This window comes from Bufo gargarizans, chromosome 1, assembly GCF_014858855.1.
Source record: "Bufo gargarizans isolate SCDJY-AF-19 chromosome 1, ASM1485885v1, whole genome shotgun sequence".
Classification (NCBI taxonomy): Eukaryota; Metazoa; Chordata; class Amphibia; order Anura; family Bufonidae; genus Bufo; species Bufo gargarizans.
In genome coordinates this window covers 753,753,355-753,778,607 of record NC_058080.1, presented here as the reverse complement: position 1 = coordinate 753,778,607, position 25,253 = coordinate 753,753,355, and the positions used below count along the sequence as shown (strand labels likewise).

The window sequence follows — 25,253 nt, the reverse complement described above, 5'->3', positions numbered from 1 at the left end:
AAGGGAGACTGCGACACAGGACAGATACAACATATCCCCACAATGCATCATGGTTTCCTCCTCTCTACCTGGGAGACGACCGAAGACAATCCAATTATCTCTCAGGACAAAGGGGAGATCACCAATACACATGTGGAGACAACAGGACAGACATCACCATTTAAACATACAATGGGACAATAGAACCACACCCAGCATATTCCTCCCAAGCTGACAACTTACACTTATTATAAGTTGTTACAACTTTGTGAGGTTACATTGTCCATACATATAACTTACATCAATTTAAACAGTATAACTTGGGGGACAAACCTATCCAAAATTCCCTGGAATAGGTTCAGGGGTTTAAAAGTTACTATGGGCCATAATCCTGAGGCAAGAGGCTAGCAACCAGCCCCCTCCAAAACACCGTGGCGAGGTTGGTTTCGTCACACATCTCCCCCTTCCAGGGAAGACTAACCAGATACCTGACCTCACGGTCAGTACCTGAGTTAGTCTGGCAGTCCAACCACAACCCCATACTGGACCTGTTGAATTTTGGGGCCTGGCTCTGTTCCGTATGTCCCCAGCTGTTGAGTGGGCATCTGCGACTCCTTGCTGCCTTGTGGTTCTCCAGCTTGGAGCTGTAGGTACTTGGTGGGCAGAGGCCGACTGCGCTCTGCCCAGATGCCAGCTCTTCCGCTGGGGTCGCTTGTGGGGAGTCCGGCTCTGAAGAAGAGGATAGGGGAGGGCAGAGGCCGACTGCGCTCTGCCCAGAGGCCAGCTCTTCCGCTGGGGTAGCCTGTGGGAAGTCCGGCTCTGGAGTAGAGGATAGGGGAGGGCAGAGGCCGACTGCACTCTGCCCAGATGCCAGCTCTTCCGCTGGGATGGGATCAGGAAATCCTATCCCCAGGACCTTGTTGCAGATCGGCTGTGGAGAGGAGGAATCGCTTACCTCCTCCTCCAGGCATTCCTGCAGAGTTGGTGGGGGATCTGAACCGGCCGTCCAGTATCCTGGTAGGCCTGGTGCAGAGACCGCGGTCCCATCTGCACCATCGAAGTTAGGGGTGCTGTCCCCCTGTGGTTGGGGATAGAGACCGGTTGTCTCTTCTCTCTTTACAACACACTGCTGCTGGGGAGTCAGACCGACTGTCTCAACTCTCTGTAACGCTGCCTGGTGCTGGGTAGTGGGTGCGACCATCTCCACTCCTAGTAATGCTGGTTGTAGTTGGGGATCTGGGCCGGCTACCCAGCATCCCTGTAGGGCCGGTGGAGAGACTTCGGTCCCATCTCTACCTGCCGTCGGGGCGTCTTCCCAGAACCAGTCAATGAAGTTCCCTACTTTGGGAGTTGGTAGGGAAGCAGGGGGTATCGCCGGCAAGTCTTCCCAGTTGTAGGAGGGCAGATCTGGCTCTACTTGTCGAGTAAGTTGGGGATGAACAGAGCTGAGCAGGTGTTGGTAGGTCTGCTCCAGCTCCCACTCCCTTGTTACCAGGTGGATCATGTCTTTGCTCACCTCCCTTTCGTCAGCATAATCATGCATGCCCATCCGGTAGTCGTAGATGTCCCAAAACCTAGACTCCTCCGTGCTGCCAAGATCAATGTCCTCCTCCAAGGCATCCCATAGTAACCCAGGTCCATCATAATCCTCACCCTCGGGTCTGTCGTGCTCAGCCATCCAGGGGGAATGTTGAATGACATGCCACCTTAGGGCCTGGTAAGCGTCCTCTAGCCAAAGCTCCTTACATACCAGGTTCTGGAGCTCTGTTACCCAGTCATCCAGGGGCTGCTCTCCCAAGAGACCCATCCGCATCGCCACACGCTTTTGTAGCCGCTGCTCATAACTGGGGAGACTCTCACCTCGCCGCCGCTGGGCATTTTCCAGGGCATCATACCAGACTTCCTTTCTGTCTGCATCCCTCCAGTCCGGGTCCTCCTCCTCGTATAACACTGCTGGTTCCATCCTGGTGCTTTTAGGGTCGCTGTACTGGGACATGCGTTGCCCTTAAATTGTAGAATCCAAAGAAATGGTGTCTCCTGTAGCTGTCCTTCTGGCTGTAGGAACGATCCCGCTGCTGCCACCAATGTAACGGCACCGTTTCAGCAGACAAGGGGTTAAAATCCGTTTAGGCGATATGCCCCTTTCCGAGAGACAGGCACAGCTACTGCAGAACACCAACCTCCCGAACTGGATACAAAATAGCACTCCAAACTGGAACCTCACAAATAGCTGTCAGCAGACGAACAGGAAAAGGATCCAATCAGCTTACACTCCTGGCAATCAGTATCTAACAGCATACAGGGAATCCCCCCAATAACGAGACAAGGCTCTGTCTTGAGGGTCAGCAGTGATCTGACTGTACTTCAAGTACAGCCTCTTTTATTGATAAAAACCAAACATAGTACTGCCCACAGGGTTTTGAAATCCAACCAATCAGTAATTCACAACACACACAATGTAAATACAGCAACCAATCGTTCCCGCCCCCTAGAGGACCAGAAGGGAGACTGCGACACAGGACAGATACAACATATCCCCACAATGCATCATGGTTTCCTCCTCTCTACCTGGGAGACGACCGAAGACAATCCAATTATCTCTCAGGACAAAGGGGAGATCACCAATACACATGTGGAGACAACAGGACAGACATCACCATTTAAACACACAATGGGACAATAGAACCACACCCAGCATATTCCTCCCAAGCTGACAAGTTACACTTATTATAAGTTGTTACAACTTTGTGAGGTTACATTGTCCATACATATAACTTACATCAATTTAAACAGTATAACTTGGGGGACAAACCTATCCAAAATTCCCTGGAATAGGTTCAGGGGTTTAAAAGTTACTATGGGCCATAATCCTGAGGCAAGAGGCTAGCAACCAGCCCCCTCCAAAACACCGTGGCGAGGTTGGTTTCGTCACATCTATCACTTAGAATGAGAGGCGTAAAGGGAAATATGGATTAGGGAGAGTGAACACTTGGATGGAAAAAGTGTTCTGAGAGGTAAAGCAACAGGGTGTGGAACCCCTAAAGATTTGTGGAACGTAGCAATTAGCTAGAAGAAAAGGCAGCTATATTTACTGTCCCGGATTGGAATCATGGTGGAGTTCTTCCAACTCTTGTCCATTCTGGTGTTAGGTTGAGATGTTTCTTATCAGCAGAGGGTCTGTTGGGAGAAGAGTCCATAGCTTTATCGTTGTCTTTGTCTTTGGCGCCCTCTTGTGACAGAATAATGTTCCATTTAGAAAAAGCTTCTGAGGCATCCTGAGGAGAAACTAGAACATGTGATGAGTTTTGATATCTCACAATTAGTTTAACGGGGAAACCCCATTTGTAGGGGATATTGTTATCCCTTAGCGCTTTGGTGTAGATTTGAAATTCACGTCTCCTGCTTAGTGTCGCTGGTGAGAGATCTGTAAAAAGGAGAACATTACTGAATCTGTCAGGAATATCTTTCTTCTGTTTTTGAGCTTCCCTCATCAGGGAGTCTTTTAGATGATAAAAATGGATCCTAGCAAGGATGTCCCTGGGAACAGAGGCTGGGAGAGCTTTGGGTTTAGGAACCCTATGTACCCGGTCAATGATTAACTCTGACCCTGGGGTATCTGGGAGGTACGACACGATAAGATCTGAAATAAATTCTTGCAGCTGAGAGTCCATCACGTTTTCAGGAATATTTCTGAATCTGATGTTGTTCCTTCTGGAGCGATCCTCCAGATCAGCAATTTTAAGTTTAATGGTTGCAATGTCATCCTCAACCACATTGTGATTATCCACTAGTGAGTTATGTGCCGTAACAAACTCCTCCATTTTTTCTTCTAAATGTGCAGTTCTTTCTCCTATAGCTACTATATCTGCATGGATAATCGAGATTGTCTCTTTAAAATCTCCATGAATAGATTTTTTTAGGTCTGTCAGCATGTCCTGCATTGTAGTGACAGTAAGTCCAGGTTCAGTGCCTGGTGAAGCAGGGTAAGTATCAAGGGGAGCATTGTATGCATGCTGTTCACTCACCCTTTTTTGTTTTTTAGTCTCCTGTGGAGATGAAGGACTGGATCCTGCTGAAGAAGGAGACCCTGAGGATCGCTGGTCGGGTATCGCTGCAAGAGAGGCACGGAGCTCTCCCTCTGTGTGGCGGGAATCGGCGCCATTTTGAGAAGACCCAGGAGCTGGATTGAAGAACGCCGTCATTTTCTGAGGCTGCGCTCCCTTCTTCTTCCCCCTCGTCATCATCAGCAGAGCTGCAGGAGTAAAGTCCGTCCTGGGGCAGGTAAGTATGGCAAAAATCGCTTAGTTTTAGTCGCTGTTAGCCGCTATGTGGAGTTCCACAGACGGAGCTCAGGCTCTAAGCGTCCTCTGCTCCCGGGATCCAGCCACGCCCCTCCCCCCTTCTTCTTACAACACTCAACAGACGTCTGGGGACCGAGGAGACCAGTTTCTCAAGTTTAGAAATAGGAATGCTCTCCCATTCTTCTCTAATACAGGCCTCTAACTGTTCAATCGTCTTGGGCCTTCTTTGTTGCACCTTCCTCTTTATGATGCACCAAATGTTCTCCATAGGTGAAAGATCTGGACCGCAGACTGGCCATTTCAGTACCCGGATCCTTCTCCTACGCAGCCATGATGTTGTGATTGATGCAGAATGTGGTCTGGCATTATCTTGTTGAAAAATGCAGGGTCTTCCCTGAAAGAGATGACGTCTGGATGGGAGCATATGTTGTTCTAGAACCTGAATATATTTTTCTGCTTTGATGGTGCCTTTCCAGACATGCAAGCTGCCCATGCCACACGCACTCATGCAACCCCATACCATCAGAGATGCAGGCTTCTGAACTGAGCGTTGATAACAACTTGGGTTGTCCTTGTCCTCTTTGATCTGGATGACATGGCGTCCCAGATTTCCAAAAAGAACTTTGAATCGTGACTTGTCTGACCACAGAACAGTCTTCCATTTTGCCACACTCCATTTTAAATGATCCCTGGCCCAGTGAAAACGCCTGAGCTTGTGGATCTTGCTTAGAAATGGCTTCTTCTTTGCACTGTAGAGTTTCAGCTGGCAACGGCGGATGGCACGGTGGATTGTGTTCACTGACAATGGTTTCTGGAAGTATTCCTGAGCCCATTCTGTGATTTCCTTTACAGTAGCATTCCTGTTTGTGGTGCAGTGTCGTTTAAGGGCCCGGAGATCACGGGCATCCAGTATGGTTTTACGGCCTTGACCCTTACGCACAGAGATTGTTCCAGATTCTCTGAATCTTCGGATGATGTTATGCACAGTTGATGATGATAGATGCAAAGTCTTTGCAATTTTTCGCTGGGTAACACCTTTCTGATATTGCTCCACTATCTTTCTGCGCAACATTTTGGGAATTGGTGATACTCTACCCATCTTGGCTTCTGAGAGACACTGCCACTCTGAGAAGCTCTTTTTATACCCAAGCATGTTGCCAATTGACCTAATTAGTGTTAATCGGTCTTCCAGCTCTTCGTTATGCTCAAATTTACTTTTTCCAGCCTCTTATTGCTACTTGTCCCAACTTTTTTGGGATTTGTTGACACCGTGAAAATTTTAATCAACGTATTTTTCCTTTAAAATGATACATTTACTCGGATTAAACGTTTGATCTGTCATCTACGTTCTATTACAAATAAAATATTAACATTTGCCATCTCCACATCATTGCATTCAGTTTTTATTCACAATTTGTTTAGTGTCCCAACTTTTTTGGAATCCGGTTTGTATTCCATTCTCTCCTTCTGGTAGTGGGTCAGTTGTGCCACTGTCAGACTCACCATTCACCAGGGTGTTCTAGGTTCAGCTATCGCTTCTCCTTGGCTCAGGTCCTCTCGTCCTTTTTCACTCGTATTCTTCACAGTTGCATGGGTCTCGGCCTGCTCACAGCCACATCACATCGTTCCGATGTCGGTTGACAGTCAGGAGTTGATTTATGCATACTGTATCCACAGGGTATGTCACGTGCTTCAGACATAGTGGAGGCTTCGGTCGACGAGAACCCCGCCAGGATGTCAGAAGGGGGCTGTGTGTCGTCTCTTTGCACTTGGACCATCCCTAGGCTGATGACGGAGTTGTCCAGAAGGAGCATTTCGTATCCCGCTTCTGCTAGGAAGGCTGAGTTATACCGGTTATTGCTCGTTAACTCAGGCCCTCAGCAGCAGGAAGAAGTCTCCATGGTCACAGTTCAGAACTCTCTGACACAAATCCATCTGATGTTGAATAACTTGACTTCGTCTGTCACGGATGTGCAAACCAGGTTGGAAGCGGTTGAGTCTCGTAGTTTTGCCACTACTCCGCAGACCATCGATGCCGCTGTTCCATCCACATCTACGGCGACAGGGGCAGGTGTCCCTGTGACAGCGCCCAGTATTATGCCGACACATTTTGTTCCTGCTAATCTAAAGAAGGACATCCTGGAAGGTAGGGATGTCAATCTAGCATCCTTACTGGTCGCTACCCGGGATCTTTCTGATAGTAGGGTAATTGCCTGTGGGGATGTGTCAGTGATCCTGAAAGGCCGGGACCACAGGCTGAACCGCAAGCTCACGGTACCTGAGTTTGTGCTTGCATTTAGTTTGTACAGAGACGTAATCTGTTCAGTTCGTCAGGAGAGAAGGGAAGAACTTGATTTGTACTTATTCAGGATAACGGAGTTGGGGTACAAGTATGGTGGTAGTTCCTTTTACGACTACCATTTTTCTTTCTCGGCCAAGGCAACTGCCACTTTAAGTCAGTTCCAGTTTCTTACAAACTGGGCCAATATTGATACGGAGATTTTTTGTAGGCATTTCGCCGGGCTTAAGGCACCATCATGCTCCCTGCGCCAATCAATTGACCATTCTACTGTGTGGTGTCATAAGGCTGCTCCGAGTGAGGGGTCTAGTTCTACAGGTCCTGTTCCCGGCCCGTCCGATTTACACAAATCCTCTGGTTTAGTTGACAAGCTGGGTAGACCCATCAAACTACTCGGCAGGTGACAGATTTGCAATAATTTCAACTATGCATCCTGTAACTTCAGTCAGTGCCGCTTGCTACACATATGTACTAACTGCTTCAGAGCCCACCCTAAAGTAGTCTGTTCGTTAAAAGCAGATAATAATTACATGTGTGTTGTTAATATAGTTCGGTTGCAGCAGTTCCTACGCAGGTATCCTGACCCAGGCTTCGTGGAGTTCCTTAGTACAGGATTCACGTTCGACACTTCACATTTCCACACTGGGATGGTGGCCCTTCCAGATTCCACACACGAGTGCAGGAACCTACAGTCCGCTGACCAACACCCCGATGTCTCCGATAGGTTAATCTCAGCGGAATTAGTCAGAGGTTTCCTGATAGGCCCTTTTTTATCATCACCCTTTGAACGGTGGAGAATCAGCCCGATAGGAGTCGTGTTTGGCAAATTCAGTAACAAAGAGAGGTTGATTATCGACCTGTCCGCCCCGCATGGTACCCCCATACCTAGCATCAACTCTCTCATTCCATCAGAAGAAGTTAGCATGAGATATGCCACAATAGATCAAGCCATCGCTCTTATCTTACAGTTAGGTCCCAGCACCATCCTTTCTAAAGCTGATATAGCAGACGCCTTCAAATTACTACCGATCAAACTGTCCCTCTGGCAGTGGTATGGTGTCAAATGGAGGGGCCTTTATTATTTTGCTTCCAATCTTACATTCGGGTCTAAGAGTAGCCCGTGGTTATTTGACCAATTAGCCAAGGCTCTCCACTGGATTTTAGTCCATGAATTCCACTGTAGCAATGTTATTCACTACCTGGATGATTTTTTAATTATTGAGCGTCCTGACGCTCCCCCCAAAGACCTTCATTTGCTACTGGAGTGTTTCAGACAATTGGGGGTTCCTGTCTCTCCCAAGAAAGTGGAAGGTCCCTCCGCAGTCATCACATTCCTTGGTATAGTATTGGACACCCAGAACATGGTTGCCAGGTTGCCCATGGTCAAATTACAGAGAATCAGGGAAGTCGTTCATAATTTCACATCTACTAGAGTGATTAAAAAAGTTCAGCTACAGTCCCTGTTAGGCATGCTGAACTTTGCGATGCGCATAATTCCGCAAGGTAGGGCATTTGTATCTCGTTTACTTTCACTCCTTCCTACAGCCCCTTCCCAGGATAGCAGCATAGGCCTGGACGATATGGTTATGGCTGACTTGAACATGTGGGATCAATTTCTCACGCAATGGAATGGCATCTCGCTCTTTGCTCCCACAATATCCGACAACTCCCCCGTAATTTTGTCCGACGCCGCTGCCAATACAGGTTTCGCAGCTATTTTTGGCAACCATTGGTTAGCAGACAGATGGGCAATCGAAGTTAGTTCCATTCCTGGGTTTTTCCGTACCTCAGCAGTGTTTGAACTCTACCCCTTAGTGGCAGCATCCTATACGTGGGGTCAAAGTTGGTCAGGTCAGACTGTGTCCTTCGTGTCCGATAATGCAGCTGTCATCGAGATTCTCAATTGTGGTTCTTCTAAGTCTCCATATGTCATGTTATTTCTTAGGCGCCTGGTCCTTCTGTCATTACAACACCAGTTTCGTTACATAGCTTCACATATAGCCGGGAACCACAACGCAGCAGCCGACTAGTTATCTCGTTTTAATTTTACCCTCTTTTCACAGATCTGTCCAGAAGCAGACGCCATCGGGAGCCCAGTCCCTCCATACGCTGCTCTAATCCTTCCATAGAAGCTCATCTCGCCACCGCTCAGTCACTGTTAGTCAAGTCCCTCTCGCCCAATACAGCCAGAGCCTACCAGACAGGTTGGAGAGCCTTCCAGAAATTTCAGGACTCTTGTCCGCAAGGTGACACAGAGTTTGTTCCGTACATCCTGGCGTTCATAGGTTACTGTCACACCAATCTGAAACTATCCCACACCACGGTCAAGTCCTACCTTGCAGGGGCGCAACATTTTAGAGCTATGAGTTTCACCCAGCCAGGTTTGTTGTTTTCAATCCATGCCATTAAAGCTACTCTGAAGGGTCTCGAGAAAAGCGACTGCGAGTCACGCACTCGCCGGCTACCCGTCACTGGCTAGGTTTTCCGCGATCTTTCCGACCTGTTAGACAAAAAAAACATTCGGTGCCCTGCATAGTTTGATAATAAAAGCTGCCATGTACCTGGCCTTTTATGGGTTTTTGAGACCGGCCGAGTTTACATCCCCGGCTAACAGTAGCAGATACGTCACTCTCGGTCAGCTCTTGGCTTCCCGAGATGGTTTCATACTCTCGCTACTCACCACCAAGACCTCTCAGGTAGGCCCCCCAACCCAGGTGTTTTACTTCCCGACCTCTCATCATTGGTGCCCCGTGCGCGTGCTGCAACAGCTTCTGTCCTCTTTGCCAAACAAGCCGCCCGACAGTCCTTTGCTACCGTTCAACAATACTCACCTTACCTGTCCCCAATTCATAACTCATATTTGTGTTTTACTGACCAATCTGGCAGTAGACCCGTCCTCAATATCCTGGCATTCCTTTCGCATAGGGGCGGCATCCGCCGCTTCAAGGAATCGGGTTCCAGCACATATAATCAAAAGACTAGGTCGTTGGCGTTCGTCCTGTTTCAGCCGCTACATTCCTTGTCCGTATACTGAAATGAATCTTGCTTGTCAGAATTTGGTGTTATGAATAAATGTTTGTAGCCTTCCGATATGAAAAGGAATTGTTGTTTTTTTGGCCTCCTTCAGCTATCCCTTCAACGTCGCGGTTTCGGCATAACTCTAACCGCTTTAGCTAGCCAGCAGGTAGGAGTCCTTCTTTTGTGAGTGCCCGACCACAAGTGTTAAGTCCGATTCATTGGCCTGTATTTGTGGGAGGGGCACGGTTGCCTATATCATGGCACCTCTGCCCCTCCTTCAATTAACGACGTGTCAAACTCTCCCAACCTACCCACTCTCAATCTCAGCTTCACACCAAGGGGATGGCCTCCTTCAGCTATCCCTTCAACGTCGCAGTTTCGGCATAACTCTAACCGCTTTAGCTAGCCAGCAGGTAGGAGTCCTTCTTTCGTGAGTGCCCGACCACAAGTGTTAAGGCCGATTCATTGGCCTGTATTTGTGGGAGGGGCACGGTTGCCTATATCATGGCACCTCTGCCCCTCCTTCAATGAACGACGTGTCAAACTCTCCCAACCTACCCACTCTCAATCTCAGCTTCACACCAAGGGGATGGCCTCCTTCAGCTATCGCTTCAACGTCGCAGTTTCGGCATAACTCTAACCGCTTTAGCTAGCCAGCAGGTAGGAGTCCTTCTTTCGTGAGTGCCCGACCACAAATAAAGCATACAGCACAGAGCTGTGTATATATAAAGCACACAGTATAGAGCTGTGTATATATAAAGCATACAGCACAGAGCTGTGTATATATAAAGCATACAGCACAGAGCTGTGTATATATAAAGCACACAGTATAGAGCTGTGTATATATAAAGCATACAGTACAGAGCTGTGTATATATAAAGCATACAGCGCAGTGCTGTGTATATATAAAGCATACAGCGCAGTGCTGTTTATATATAAAGCATACAGAGTAGAGCTGTGTATATATAAAGCGTACAGAAGAAAATTAGTACCTAGGATTTTACTTTCCTTGAGTCCGAAGGCAGCACAGAATGGGTTAAATGTTGGCCTCATTAGTCTGTAGGACCTCCCACCTAGATTAATAATTAAATAATCAACAGATTAACATGGATATAAATAGATGACAGATGCAACTGCTCCTTGTATTGAAAAAATAGATTCACCCAGTTGCAGCAATTAACAATGAAAAATTTATTAGGGAGGCTATTGCTGTGCTGCCTTCTGACTCAAGGAAAGTAAAATTCCAGGTACTAATTTTCTTCTTTCCCTTATCGCCCTCGGCAACACAGAATGGGATTTTTATAGATTCCAAAAGGGTGATTTAGACCAGTACCGAACTTAGAATGCCTGTGCCAAAGGCTGAGCTCCTGGAGTCGATGTCCAGACGATAATGCTTTGCAAAGATCAATGGAGTGGACCAAGAAGCCGTGTTGCAGATTTCTTGTATGGACACTTGAGCGTATTCTGCCCAGGAGGTTGCTGTAGATCTCGTGGAATGAGCCTTGATGGACAGGGGTGGAGTCTCCCCCTCTAGCAAGTAGGTTTCAATGATTGTAGTTTTTATCCATCGGGCGAGTGAATCCTTGGATGGCATTTGACCCTTTCTTGGTCCAGAATATATCAGGAAAAGATTCTCGGCTATTCGGAATTCCTCTGTTCTTCGAAAATAGGTTTCCACCGCTCTTTTCACATCAAGCGTATGTAACTGGTCTTGCTCTTCGTTAGTCGGATTCGGAAAGAACATTGGAAGAAAAGTCTCCTTATTGATGTTTGTAGAGGAAGGGACCTTTGGTAAGAAAGATGGCATGGTCCTAATCAGTATTCCATCGGGAAAAATTCGTAGATATGGATATCTGGATGAGAGGGCCTGCAGTTTTAATCTTTTTGCTGAAGTTATAGCTATAAGGAATAAGACTTTGCAGGATAGATACCTAATGTCCACTTGCTCCAATGGTTCAAAGGGTGGCTTGGTGAGCCCTCTAAGCACTAGGGACAAATCCCATACAGGAAAGGGTTCGTGCACCACAGGTCTTAATCTTCTTGAATATCAGGGGATGAGAGACAAATTTGTTTTCTGTCATGATATTGATGGCAGTCATCTGGGACTTTAAGGTGTTGGGTTTCAAGCCCTTATCTGGTTATAATTTGATCGAAGTAGAGTGGGGTTATTCCCACTCTCAACTCCGCAAGAGGTGATTCTGCCCAGATGAATATCTGCTTGCATAATTTTATCAGAGATAGGCTCCTCGTTACCCCTTGTTTGTTGAGATAAAAAACTGTGGAGAGGTTGTCTGACCGAATCAATACAGATTTTTCCTTCTAGGAGAGGTTGGAAATGGAACAGCGACTTCAGTACTGTCTTCATTTCTTTGAAGTTGGAAGACTGCTGTAGATCCTGGTGCATCTAATTTCCTTGGACCCATTTGTTCTGCACATGGGCCCCCAGCCCTTGGCTGAAGCATCCGTTTTTTTATTATCAGAGGAACATATTGGAATTACCTTCCTTTGGTCAGGTTTTTGGTTTTGTAACCACCAGCTCAGACGGGTTCAGTTAAAACCTATTGTAGGTACTTACATGACATCGGTATGTTGCACGTCTGGGCACATATACCCGCATTCCGCTCATGAGAATATTCACTAGCACGAGTTCAGTGACGGCATGTCGAGATACATATTTGGGGGTTCTTGAAAGATGATGTTTGTTTCTAGATGGATCCCTCTCAGGATGGAAATGCACAAGATTTCACCTCATCCCAGATCCTTGAGATCTTGGACTGTGCCTAGGATTACAGCAGAATTAACAAAAAGGGGAATATCATACCCAGCATCCGCTAGGAAAGCGGAGTTATTCCGCCTTCTCAACTCTGAGAATGCAGGCTCCAGCCAAGAATTAGTTTCCTTGAGTACAATTCAGACCTCTTTAACCCAACTGCATGCAGCTATTAACAGCATGGCCTCATCCATGTCCGGTTTCTAAGCTAGATTGGAGGCAGTCGAGGGTAGGGCAGCCACCGCTAATACAGGTACTTAGGGTCCAACAGTTCCCAAAACTCTCGAGTCTACCGCTACAATTCTCCCACTTAATTTTCCATATATAGCTCCTTCGCATTTTATCCCAGCTAACATCCATAAAGATATACTTGACGGTAAGGATGTAAACCTGGCTTCATCACTCATAGCAACCCATGAAGTTCCTGACAACAAAACTATAGCTTGCGGTGAAATTTCTGTAATTCTGAAAGCTAGGGACGCCAGGTTGAAAAGGAAACTTAGTATCACCAAATTCGTCCTGGCTTTTAGTCTATATAGGGACGCGGTGTGTTCGGTGGCTCCCAACAGTAGGCAGGAACTAGATTTATATTTATATAAGGTGGTCGACTTAGGGCATAAATACGGAGTCTCCGCCTTTTATGAATATCATCGTTCTTTTTCAGCAAAAGCCGCAGCTATGCTAACTCAATTTCAGCGTACCATAGATTGGTCGGTTATCGATACCGAATTATTCTGCCGGCATTTCGCTGGTCTGAGAGCTCCCGCATGTACCAGTTGCGGCTCTTACTCTCACACAGCAGAATGGTGTGCTACCAATAGCCTACTCTCGACCAGCGCACATACTTCATATGCATCTGTCATTCCACCGGAGAAGTCAGCTGCCGGAGTGGACAAACTAGGCCGGCCCATCAAATATTTAGGGAGATCACAAATTTGTAATAATTTCAATACTGCAGGTTGTTTCTTTAATCAGTGCAGACTGTTACATCTCTGCGCTATTTGTTTCAGGGCACACCCACGAGTAGCAGACTTGCTGGCAGTTTATTTGTCAGGTCATCCTGAACCTGCCTGGGTAGAATTTGTAATAAACGGTCTGACATTCGGGTTTCATACTGGTCAGATAGCATTGCCCCAGACCTCATACGAATGTAAAAATCTGCAGTCAGCATGCAAGGATCCGTAGGCAGTTTCACTACTCATCCAGGCAGAGCTACAGAAGGGTTTTATCATAGGTCCTTTCTGTCAGCCTCCTTTTGAGAATTGGAGAATTAACCCCATTGGGATAGTCAGTGGCAAATTTTCTAATAAAAAACGTCTCATATACGATTTATCAGCTCCGCATTCATTAGCAATTCCCAGTCTCAATTTGTTGATACCATCTAAAGAGTTTGCTATGCAATATTCTTCTATAGACGAAGCCATTCAAGTGATATTATCACTCGGGGCCCAGGCGTGGCTTTCAAAGGCGGACATTAAAGACGCCTTCAAACTGCTACCAATTCATCCTCAACTGTGGAGATGGCACGGTATTAAATGGGGAGGGTCATACTACTTTGCAAACAAGCTGACCTTCGGGTCCAAATCTAGCCCATGGTTATTTGACCAATTTGCTAAAAGTCTACACTGGGTCCTAGAGAATACATTCAATGCACATCATGTAATCCATTATCTTGATTATTTTCTCCTAATTGAACCTGCATCACGTATTCCAAGTGACTTAGAAGTTTTGCGCAAGGTATTCACGGACCTTCTCGTGCCAGTTGCAGAAAATAAAATTGACGGTCCCAGTAAAATCTTAACCTTTTTAGGTATAGAGTTAGATACAGTCAAGTTACAGGCTAGTTTACCCGTAGAGAAGCTGTTAAGAGTCAAAGAAGCGGTAAATAAGTTAGCACAAGGGAAGGTTACCACTAGGGCAGGGCTACAGAGCTTGTTAGGTATGCAGAATTTCGCGATGAGAATCATTCCTCAGGGAAGATATTTCATATCTAGACTGCTCAAGTTGCTATCATCAGCTCCAGATCAAGACAGCGCTATCAGTTTAGATCAACAGGCAGTGGCAGATCTAGTCATATGGGACACTTTTCTTTCCCAATGGAACGGAGTGTCATTATTTGTTTCTTTGGTTTCAGGCAAGTCCCCGATTATTCATACAGACGCTTCTTCATAAGTAGGATTTGCAGCTATTTACGGGAGTCACTGGTTGGCTAGTCCCTGGCCGCCAGAAGTAGCAAATATTACGGAGTTCTCTCAATCCTCCCCACTGTTTGAAGTTTACCCAATAGTTGCAGCAGCACAAGTTTAGGGAAAATTATGGCAGAACCAAACAGATAACGCTGTTACAGCTGATATCATTAACAAAGGCAGATCAGCTTCTATGGAGGTTATGTCCTTAGTCAGTAGGTTCGTATGGTTAGCCTTGCAATATCATTTTCATTTCCAATGTACACATATACCTGGCAGGGTAAATACCGCAGCAGACGCCTTGTCTAGGCTTAATTTGAAACTTTTTTTCCAGATCTCCCCAGAAGCAGATCCGTTACCGACTCCAACGCCACACCACAGAGTACTGTTCATGGACTAACTACGCACTTGGAAACTGCCAGGTCACTGATGAACAAATCACTATCTAATAATACGTTGAGGATCTACAGCACAGCTTGGGCCAGGTTTAATAAGTTCAAGGGGACATACCCTCAATCGAATCTAGGAACCGCAGGATATCCGCTACAGAGGCCGAAACGGGATCAAAATCCCGCCCCAGGCACCAACTAGCCCAAGCTCTCCGGGCCGCTCCGTAAGCCCGTCTGGTGCCGGGGGCCTAAGATTTCTCCAGTAATCTCCGAGTCGCCTCCGAAAGGCCGTTGCTGTCATGGGAACACCCCATACCCTGCAAACTAGCAAGCGAAGAGAGCCATCCAGAAGGAGAGGATGCCGACTGTCTCCTGGGCCTAAGAGAAGGTCTGGACGGACCGGCAAGAGAAAAGGAGGAAGAGTAAGGAGTTCCAACAGGTGGGGGAACCATGACTGCGTGGTCCAAAATGGGACAATCAGGATGATCTCCGCTGACTGGAAACGAACCTGACTCAGAACCTTCGGGATCATTGAAAACGGAGGAAACGCGTAATGCAGGGATCCGGACCAGTCCTGAAGGAACGCGTCCACGGCTTCCGCTTCCGGCCGCCAACTGAAAAAACGTGGCAGTTGCTTGTTCAAGCGGGAAGCGAAGAGGTCGATACAAGCAAGACCCCAATGCGAGGAGATAGCAGAGAACACCCGCGAGTCTAACTTCTGGCATCCCGGGCTGGCATCCCGGAGATAACGCAAACGCCAATCCGCCTGGATGTTGTGCAAACCTGGCAGGTATTCCGTCTTGACTGTAAGTCCCTGGCTCAGACAGAAAGACCAGAGCTCCTTGGCCAAATGCGAGAGCATGGGAGAATGAGTACCACCCAAGGCATTGACATAGCGGACAGCAGACACGTTGTCCATGCGTAACCGAATGCAAGCCTTGGCCGTGTTCTTCGCAAAACTGCAGATAGCGAAGGAGCCCGCCAGAAGCTCCAGAGCGTTGTTATGCAACGGAGACTCCTCCTCTGACCAACGACCTCCGGTCGATATGCCTTCGCAGTGAGCCCCCCAGCCGAGCAGACTGGCATCGGAGTCCACTGTAAAATCCGGGCGAGGGCCGCAGATCGCTTTCCCATTCCAGGCCTGAAGGTTGCTAATCCTCCAGCGAATCTCGTCTCGAGTCTCCGCATCCAAGGAGATTAGATCCGCGTACGATGCCCCTTCGTGCAAGTGTGCTATCTTCAGGCGTTGCAGGGCCCGGTAATGTAGAGGAGCCGGAAAAATGGCCTGGATGGATGAGGACAGAAGGCCGATGATCCGAGCCAGATGTCGCAAAGAAATCTGTGGCACCTCAAGTGTCTTGCGCAACTCCTTTTGGATTTCCTTGATCTTCGTCGTCGGAAGGCTGAGCGTCTCCGTTACTGAATTCACGGAAAAACACAGAAACTCCATGACCCGAGCCGGGATCAGTACAGATTTGTCGTAGTTGATGAGAAACCCCAGTCTAGATAACAGACTGGAAGTGAGGTCCAGGTGTAACAGAAGGGTCTGCTGGTACTGGGCCAACAAGAGGATATCGTCTAGATCAGTGTTTCCCAACCAGTGTGCCTCCAGCTGTTGCAAAACTACAACTCCCAGCATGCCTGGACAGCCTTTGGCTGTGCGGGCATGCTGGGAGTTGTAGTTTTACAACAGCTGGAGGCACACTGGTTGGGAAACACTGGTCTAGATATATGATCAGTCTCACCCCCCGACTGCGAAGCCATGCTACCACCAGTCGCATGAGCTTGGTAAAGCACCACGGGGCCGATAAGAGGCCAAAGGGAAGGCAGGTGAAGCGCCAGCTCTCTCCCATCCAAAGGAAGCAAAGGAGGTCTCTGGAGGATTCCTCCACGGGACGGTAAGATACGCATCTTTAAGATCTAGCTTTACCATCCAATTCCCTTGGAGTAGAAGATCCCTGAGGAGGTGAATGCCCTCCATTTTGAAGTGCCGATATCGCACATACCTGTTCAAGAGGCGCAGGTTGATGACAGGGCGCATCTGACCGCCCTTTTTTCGAACCAGGAAGATAGTGCTCAGGACACCCGTGGGAGAGTCCGGAGCGCGTTCGATCGCCTCCTTCTCGCGCAGCTCCATAAGTTCCATGTCTATGTGGAGGCGGGACTCCGATGATACGACCATCGGATGGGGAGGAGGACAAAGGTTCGTAAAACTCACCAACTCTATCTGGAAACCCAGGATCGTGGATAACACTAAAATGTCTGTGGTGATAGAGGACCATGCACGAGAAAAATGTCGGAGTCTGCCCCTACACAATGTGGAAAAGAAAGAAGAGGTGGGGTACTTACCGAAGGGTCGACGTGAGCCATAGTTTCCTCTGTAGCCTCTACGACTGGTGGCACCTCGCGACGGAAAGAAACCCGTTGGCTGCCTGGAATCCCGGAAGGAGGTCCTCTGGGTGAAGGAGTGGTGGTTGTAGGAACCTCGACCCGAGCCCTGGGTCTGAAAGGAGGAGCGACCGGACAGACGGCCCCTGGAACTGCCAGCCCTGCTAGAAAAACGGGGGTGGAATACCCTCTTCATCAAGGATTGGGCCTTGTCAGGGGCCGTGAATGCTCCAACAAACTTGCTCATGTCTTTGACCAAAAAGTAGCCCACGCCTCGCTACCTGACTTGGACAGGGCTAAATTCGCAAGCTTAGGTTCGATTTTAAATAAAATCGCCTTCCGTCTCTCAATTTAGAGGGAGGTGTTGACGTTACCGCCTATACATATGGCCCGTTGGGCCCAACCACGGAGCTCCTCTGGGTCAATCTGCTCATTAGTCGCCCTAGCTGTCTCAGCCAATTTAAACATTTTTGGAAGAGGGCCAAACACGTCCAGGAGTTTGTCCTGGCACGCCTTGAGGGCAGATTCTAAGCCCTTTCTGGGATTCCAGACGGATTTGGTTAGGAATTGAGCCATTTTAGGGTCTACGATTGGAGTATAGCAAACTTTATTTGCAATCAAGGGCCGAGGGCATTCGGCTTTCAGTTTGTTGCGGGCCTCTTTGCTAAGAGGGCAACGGACCCTAGATTCTAGATACTGAGCTACATGGTCCAGAGGGAGCCACTCAGCTGACCTTGGGTGGTGCAATGAATCTGGGTCAAACAACGGCTCTCCCGAGGGGTCGGTCAAGGGACCAGGATGGCCCTGTATATCCTTTGACGCAAAAATCCCTGCCGCCGTAGTGGAAGGAATGGTATGGGGCCGGTCGGGTGGGGAGCCCAACAGGTCTGCGTCAGGGAATTCCGCATCCTTATATCTAACCTCCTCATCCTTGGAACCGAAGTCAGATGCGAAAGCAGAATCTGCTTGTGCTCTAGCGCACTTCCAACTCCTCGCCTTTTCTGCCTTGCGTGATCCGGGCGCGCTCTCATGGGTGGCAGACACACCTGTCAACATGGTTCTGGAGGCAGGATGGGAAACAGGATCTGGTTGGGACGTGACCAGAGGCGGAGGGGGCTGTGCTTGAAAGGCCTCAGCAATAGATTTAGATAGTGAATGGGACATAGACCCCATTGCCGCCATGATTGCTTCTGAGACGGACCGTTGGAATGCGTCCGCCAGGGACGGATCCAAAGTGGGGAGGGCACCACTGGGACCAGAAGCTGTAGAGTGGGAGGGAGATCCCACCTCAGCAATTTCGGCCTGCGCCTGCCTGGGTGGTAATTGTGACATGATGCAGGAACCAGGGGACACAGTCACTAGAGAAGGAGGGTGGAAGCAGGACTGAACCTAGCAGCCGATGAGGGCGCTGAAGCTGCAGGGGCAGGGAAAATGGACAGTTAGAAACAGGTCACCTAACCTAACAGGGGTGAGTTACCCCACAAGACGCCGCAGCAGATGTGGAGAAACGCACGGAGCGCAGGAAGAGGGGGCGCGGGAAGAGAATCATGCGCCCCAAAAGCGGAAGTGAGGGGGAGTGACCAAGGAGCTCCCCAGAAGAGAAGACGGCGTGAGGTAGGGTGTAGCAAGATGGCTGCCGAGAATCCCGCGCAGGCCGAGATCTCGGCTGCACCGAAAAAGCAGGACCGAGATGAAGGAGAGAGGAGCGTGGGCAAATGAGGAGGTACTAGGCAGCGAAATCGGAGAAAAAGGGGGACAGGAATGGCCAGAGGGAGAGCCAGAAATAGGGGCAAGAAAAAAACGCCATAGGGAAATGAAGCCCACAAGGGGCGGAAAATATGCACGATATACCTGTAGGGAAAAACAAGATAAAACCCCAAATAAAACTAAAGGGAATACCCGCAAGGTAAAGGAACACAATGGGGAGAAAACCCACTGCGCCCTGTAAGGAAAAAACAACAGTAGAATAACAGAACTAACATTCTGTAATGGAAGGACACAGTGAAGTACTTAACTGTGGCAGCAGCAAAGAAAGAGGAAGGCTTCCTATTACAGAGACTATTTATAGGGAAGGAGAGATTGTTACCATGGAGATATGCTAATTTTCCAAGTTTTTTCTTTGCTGCTGTGGTTTGTCAGTAAAGAAAGATAAGCAATAGGAGCCTCCATGTCTTGAAATAAAATCTTCTTAGACAGCAGAGCCTGGAGCCTGACTCCGCCCACAAATGGTCACATGGTCATGACATCACCAAAGGTCCTTTCACTCACTAAGCTTCAGCATCTACAGGTAAATACCTGGTCATGTGATTCCTGACTCCTCCCACACATGACTGACATCATCACAGGTCCTGTAAGCACAGAACAACTACAGGGCTGCTCTGCAGGAGGAGGTAAGTGTCTGCTCACAGTCATGTAAGGATTGGGGGAGGTCAGTATCGCTCTTCTCCAGTCCACATATACTTTGTTCGCTTTTTCACCATACATTACATTGGACCGTGAATGCCGCCAAGGAGAAGAACAACTCATTTTGTGAAAAAAAAAAATCTCTGTATGGCTACTCTGACAGAAAATAAAAAGATTATAGCTCTTGGAAGGCAGGAGGGAAAAAATGAGATTTGTCTGTCATAGCAAGGGGTTAAATATCATGAGAATGTTTTTTTTTTATGGTCCAGTACTATGATGATGATACCAGGTAGACATGTCCATTTTTATTACACGCTTTTGCAAAATGATTGAAATGTATTTAATTTTAAAAGGGTTTTCTGAGGTATTTTTACTGATGAACTATCCTCAGGATCGGTCATCCGCAGAGATGGGCAAAGTCATGTAATGCCGCATTCATCGCTGATCGCGGCATCTGAAATTAATATTAAGGCCTTTCAGACCTTATCCATTTGAGTGCAAAGAGGCCATCCTGCTTCAATATCCAGTGTGAAATCTAGCATTGTGCGTGGTGATGTCCTCACGCTAGCCGGCTTGGTGACGTTATATTTCACCGCGAAGGATCTTCATGCAAGACGGCCGCGGCGGCCTCTTCGCACTCAAAAGGATGAGGTATGATTTTATTTATTTTTTTACACCCATTCCAGGGAAAATGTATTTGTTACCACAAAGCACAAGGAAATTCGGTTTCGCTGCAAATTGAAGTTTCGCTGAAATTTGTATCAAAGTCCACCTTAGATATTTCGATTCACTCAACACTAGTCATCAGTGTCTGATCGGTGGGGGTCCAACACCCAGGACCCCCTACCGATCAGCTGTTTGTGAAGGCATCGGTGGCTCCTGTGAGTGATGTGGCCTTCTCCGTGCTCACCAAGGACAGCTCCGTACATTGTATAGTGGCCGTACTTGGTATCGCGCTCAGCCCCATTCACTTCTATGGGGCTGAAGAAAATACCTCGGCCTTCTGCATTTTGCAGGCTCCATTCTAAGGATAGGTGCGGGTCCCAGATGGGATTACCCCTGTTATTAAAATGTATTTAACGAGTTTTCCCATTCCAGAAGGGAACCTCACAATGCCGTCTTGTCGTTTCGCTTACTCAGCAATAGACCGGCAGTCTGTTAGGACGGGCCATTCTTAAAGAGGTTTTCCAATTTCAACATGTGTGGCATATACTGTAGCTAGAAGGTGCCATGAGTGTCGGGCGCAGGGTCCTATGTCTGGAATTTGCTCCCTTCTCCAGAACTTGGGCCTCAAAGTGAAGGAGCGTGCACCGTGTATGCGCAGCTTTTTCTCGATTCATTGTTAGACGACTTCTAAAAATATCCAAGCTAGTGCTGTCAGCTCATTTCTGAAGTCCTATAGTAGTGATTAAAGAGCGCATGGCGCATGTGCTGCCACCGCTCGATTCGCCACTGTGGGACTGTTGAAAATAGCTGCTATTTTTAGAACTCGCATAGCGGTCATTGGAGGGTGGCTGCACATGCACAGCTGCTCTGTTCTGGACATGGGAGCGTGTCTCAGAGGTGAGTCCCACAACTGTCTGACACTGATGGCGTATCCTGGCGATAATATAATATATTAATATTAAGGCCTTTCAGACATGTCCTGATCCCATCATAATTGAGCTTTCCAATATCTGCGCCACATCACGGGGCTGCCTTCGCGCAGGAGGACTTACACCCAAAACAAGGAGGGAGGACACTGCTACCGCTTGAAGCCATCATACTCTCCTTTCACCTTCTACTATGTATTCCAAGTGGCAGGAAACAACTGGATCAGGTATAGGTGAAGGTCTTTTTATTACTACCTTCCATGTTGTTTGTTGTCCCTGGGAGGTGGGGAAACCCTCCTGTCCTTGCTGATGTGGAGGTGCGAGGAAGAGAGAAGCTACAACATCTACACTGAAATATCTCCTAAGATGTTTCCCCTTATTAACTAATTCATGTATTTTTACATGGGATTATGTTATTTTTTTTACATTGTTTCTTTTTCTTTCTATTTAGGTTCCTACAATATAGAATCATCTCAGTTAATATCTTCCACTGAACAGAATTTTTCTAATTGACCCATTATGGATATGGACAGAGACAAGATGGCAGAGAGGATATTAAATCTCACCCTAGAGATACTCTTCCAACTTACTGGAGAGGTGAGAGATTCTGATGATGTCACATTACATCATTCATATCTATGGTAATAACAGATAGACATGGCTGTAAAGGAGATGGACTCTGCAAATGTCAGTAGTGATATTTATTACTGTGTCTCCCCATATCCAGGATTACACGGTGGTGAAGAAGACCTCTAGTGAGCGCTGTCAGTCCTCTGTATCTGAAGGATGGGGAAGAACCCTGAGCCCTATCATGGGGCCTTCACCTAACTCCCTGATACATGAGGAGATCAATGAACAGAAGATCCTAGAACTCACCCAAAAGATGGTTGAGCTGCTGACTGGAGAGGTGACACTGCTGGGAATGCTGGGGCATTATACAGTAACAGCACTGGAGGGGTCTGAGTGATGACTGTATCATTGTGTTGTCAGGTTGCTATAAGGTGTCAGGATGTCACTGTCTATTTCTCCATGGAGGAGTGGGAGTATGTAGAAGGACACAAGGATCTGTACAAAGATGTCCTGATGGAGAACCACCAGCCCCTCACATCACCAGGTAATAGACAGGACTAAATAAAAATGTATTTTAAGTATCTGTATGTAAAGAATGAATTCAGTCACTGTATGTGTCTCCTACAGGAATATCCAGTAAGAGAAGAACACCAGAGAGATGTCCCAGTCCTCATCCTCCACAGGATCATCAGGTAGATATTCTTCTATGGTCTGTAGAAGGCTGTGAAGTCCTTGTGTTCAATCTTGTTTTATCCCATATTATTGTACGTGTGTAATGATCTATGGTGAGATGATGGGATTAAAGATGCCTGGAACCGCTTTAAATGTTCTGGTTACGGATACTGGCAGCAGGAATAAGAAACCAACTGGATTTATTTCTATCTTTTCCTTCCTTTTTTCTGAGACAAACATCACTGAAGGCCAACTTTCTCCACTGAATAAATTTGATCAACGTCTAGACATGCCAAATACAGTACATATGTGAATGAGGTTCTTGTCATTGATCCATCATCTAATATCATGTTCTGATGAAGAAGATCTACAGCCATAAGATAAATGGTGCTATCATGTTATTTTTGTTTGTCGTGATAATTAATGATCCTCTCTACTCTTTTTTAACATTTATTATTGATTGTGATAATAATATTGTTTGTTTTGCAGCTTTTGAATGTGGATAAAGATATGAATAATATTAATTCTACAGAGACATATGTGAGGGGTGATGCCCAGTGTAAGGAAGACATTTCTACAGAGACATATGTGAGGGGTGATGCCCAGTGTAAGGAAGAAATTCCTACAGAGACATATGTGTGGGGTGATGACCAGTGTAAGCAAGACATTCCTACAGATAACCACCCAGGTGAGTAGAAACAAATAAACAGAGCAGCGAAAATACAGTACATATTAAATATGTATAAAAAATATGAGACTGTTACAGGTGAAAACACCTGCTGTTAAAGTAAAATATGCCTATGTGAAGAAGGACGATTTATTTATCTGCTGTCAGTACTGATGAGGGAAAAGCATTTGCTTAATTTTGGAACAATTTGGTCTTATTAGACTTGGGAGATGAGGATATAGCCCACCCCGACCTTTCTAAAAATGTGCTTAACAGTTATTTCTATGGTTTATTACTGTGCCTTTAAATTGGTGTCTATTATCTGCCTCAGTGCTATATAATAAGTTTGTTTTATTGTAATGTGCATCCATTCAGTACAGCCTGAGATCTTTATGACTTATGTCCACTGCTATCCTGCCACCTAGTGTCCAGGCTGTGTGTTGTTATGGCATTTTGTATATACAGCAGGATGTTTGGTCACGTGACCCTTCGGTAAAGGTTCATGAGACAGAAGAGAACATGACCCTATGAAGATGGCTTGAACGCAGAAGTGAAAGAGAACAGTCTGGTGGCCTAACACCATGACCTACTGGTCCTTGCTGTGAGGTCTATTGTTAGATTGTGATCTGTTTTCCCATCACTGTCTTAAAAGGAAAGTGTTATCAGAAAATGACCTATTTAGAGATGAGCAAATCCATTCTGTAGTAATTGGATTTGTTATGGATGTCACAAAAATTCATCTGCCAAATGAGTCTGAAGATCTGACTTGTTTCGGACAAATCGTGTAAAAAACGGAACCCAGCGGCATTTTACTGTGAGTGTCAGCGTGGAAAACCACGAGGGGGGGGGAAGAAGATCGAGGATGATATGACACTGCGAGGAAGTGGGGGTGGGTTGTCCTATTTGGCTCGAAGGCTGGCAGATAGCCTGGGAAAGCCAATTAGGGAGCAGGGGGCAGGCAGCTACTTATGCTGAGACAGAAGAACCAACATTTTCTTTTTAGCTTGTGACCTGGAAGGGTGTTATGTGGCAGTGTCTGACAAAAAGCTATTACAGACACAAGCCACTAATGTAGTGCGATAGGGACATTATAGGCAAATAATAAGGGGATATAATTGGTGCTGGTTACCCAGTTGTGTGTTTAATACAGCTTCGGGCTGGCATTTAGTTCCACATTACAAAACCCCCTGTGAGAAAAATAAACTTTTTTGTTCTGTAAATGAACAGACAGCTTTTTTTTTTTTTATCCTCAGATTTCTACCAGTTGTAGACTTATTGCCAGCACCCTGGTAGCATTCTAGTGCACTTTTTTTCCTAAAAACCATTTCACTGCATTAAACCGATGTTATTAAACGTATTGTATTATAGCAAAAGCATTGCATGGCAATAACTCCATTTTTCTACCCGTGTTATTAAACACGTGGTTTAAAGACATTGTACCTCAAATATGGCATTATTATACAAACCGGATTCCCAAAAAGTTGGGACACTATAGGAATCGTGAATAAATACTGAATGCAATGATGTGGAGGTGCCAACTTCTAATATTTTATTCAGAATAGAACATAAATCACGGAACAAAAGTTTAAACTGAGAAAATGTACCATTTTAAGGGAAAAATATGTTGAATCAGAATTTCATGGTGTCAAAAAATCCCCAAAAAGTTGGGACAAGGCCATTTTCACCACTGTGTGGCATCTCCCCTTCTTCTTACAACACTCAACAGACGTCTGGGGACCGAGGAGACCAGTTTCTCAAGTTTAGAAATAGGAATGCTCTCCCATTCTTGTCTAATACAGGCCTCTAACTGTTCAATCGTCTTGGGCCTTCTTTGTTGCACCTTCCTCTTTATGATGCGCCAAATGTTCTCTATAGGTAAAAGATCTGGACTGTAGACTGGCCATTTCAGTACCCGGATCCTTCTCCTACGCAGCCATGATGATGTGGTCTGGCATTATCTTGTTGAAAAATGCGGGGTCTTCCCTGAAAGAGATGACGTCTGGATGGAAGCATATGTTG

General features: G+C 46.8%; 2 protein-coding genes across 2 annotated transcripts in view; both read left to right on the top strand.

The window, feature by feature from the left end:
- Nucleotides 1-8,849, top strand: part of LOC122925100 (oocyte zinc finger protein XlCOF22-like) — a 65,975-nt gene extending 57,126 nt beyond the window's left edge. Inside the window, exons 8-9 of the mRNA XM_044276615.1 lie at nucleotides 4,022-4,260; nucleotides 8,643-8,849. Of these exons, the coding sequence (XP_044132550.1) occupies nucleotides 4,022-4,037 (16 nt within the window). The 3' untranslated portion in view covers nucleotides 4,038-4,260; nucleotides 8,643-8,849. The remainder of the gene's footprint in view (nucleotides 1-4,021; nucleotides 4,261-8,642) is intronic.
- A 12,931-nt stretch (nucleotides 8,850-21,780) lies between these two features.
- LOC122925104 (zinc finger protein 134-like) overlaps nucleotides 21,781-25,253 on the top strand; it is a 53,183-nt gene continuing 49,710 nt past the window's right edge. The window contains exons 1-4 of the mRNA XM_044276620.1: nucleotides 21,781-21,922; nucleotides 22,053-22,232; nucleotides 22,316-22,439; nucleotides 22,523-22,587. Coding sequence (XP_044132555.1) covers nucleotides 21,845-21,922; nucleotides 22,053-22,232; nucleotides 22,316-22,439; nucleotides 22,523-22,587 — 447 coding nt within the window. The 5' untranslated portion in view covers nucleotides 21,781-21,844. The remainder of the gene's footprint in view (nucleotides 21,923-22,052; nucleotides 22,233-22,315; nucleotides 22,440-22,522; nucleotides 22,588-25,253) is intronic.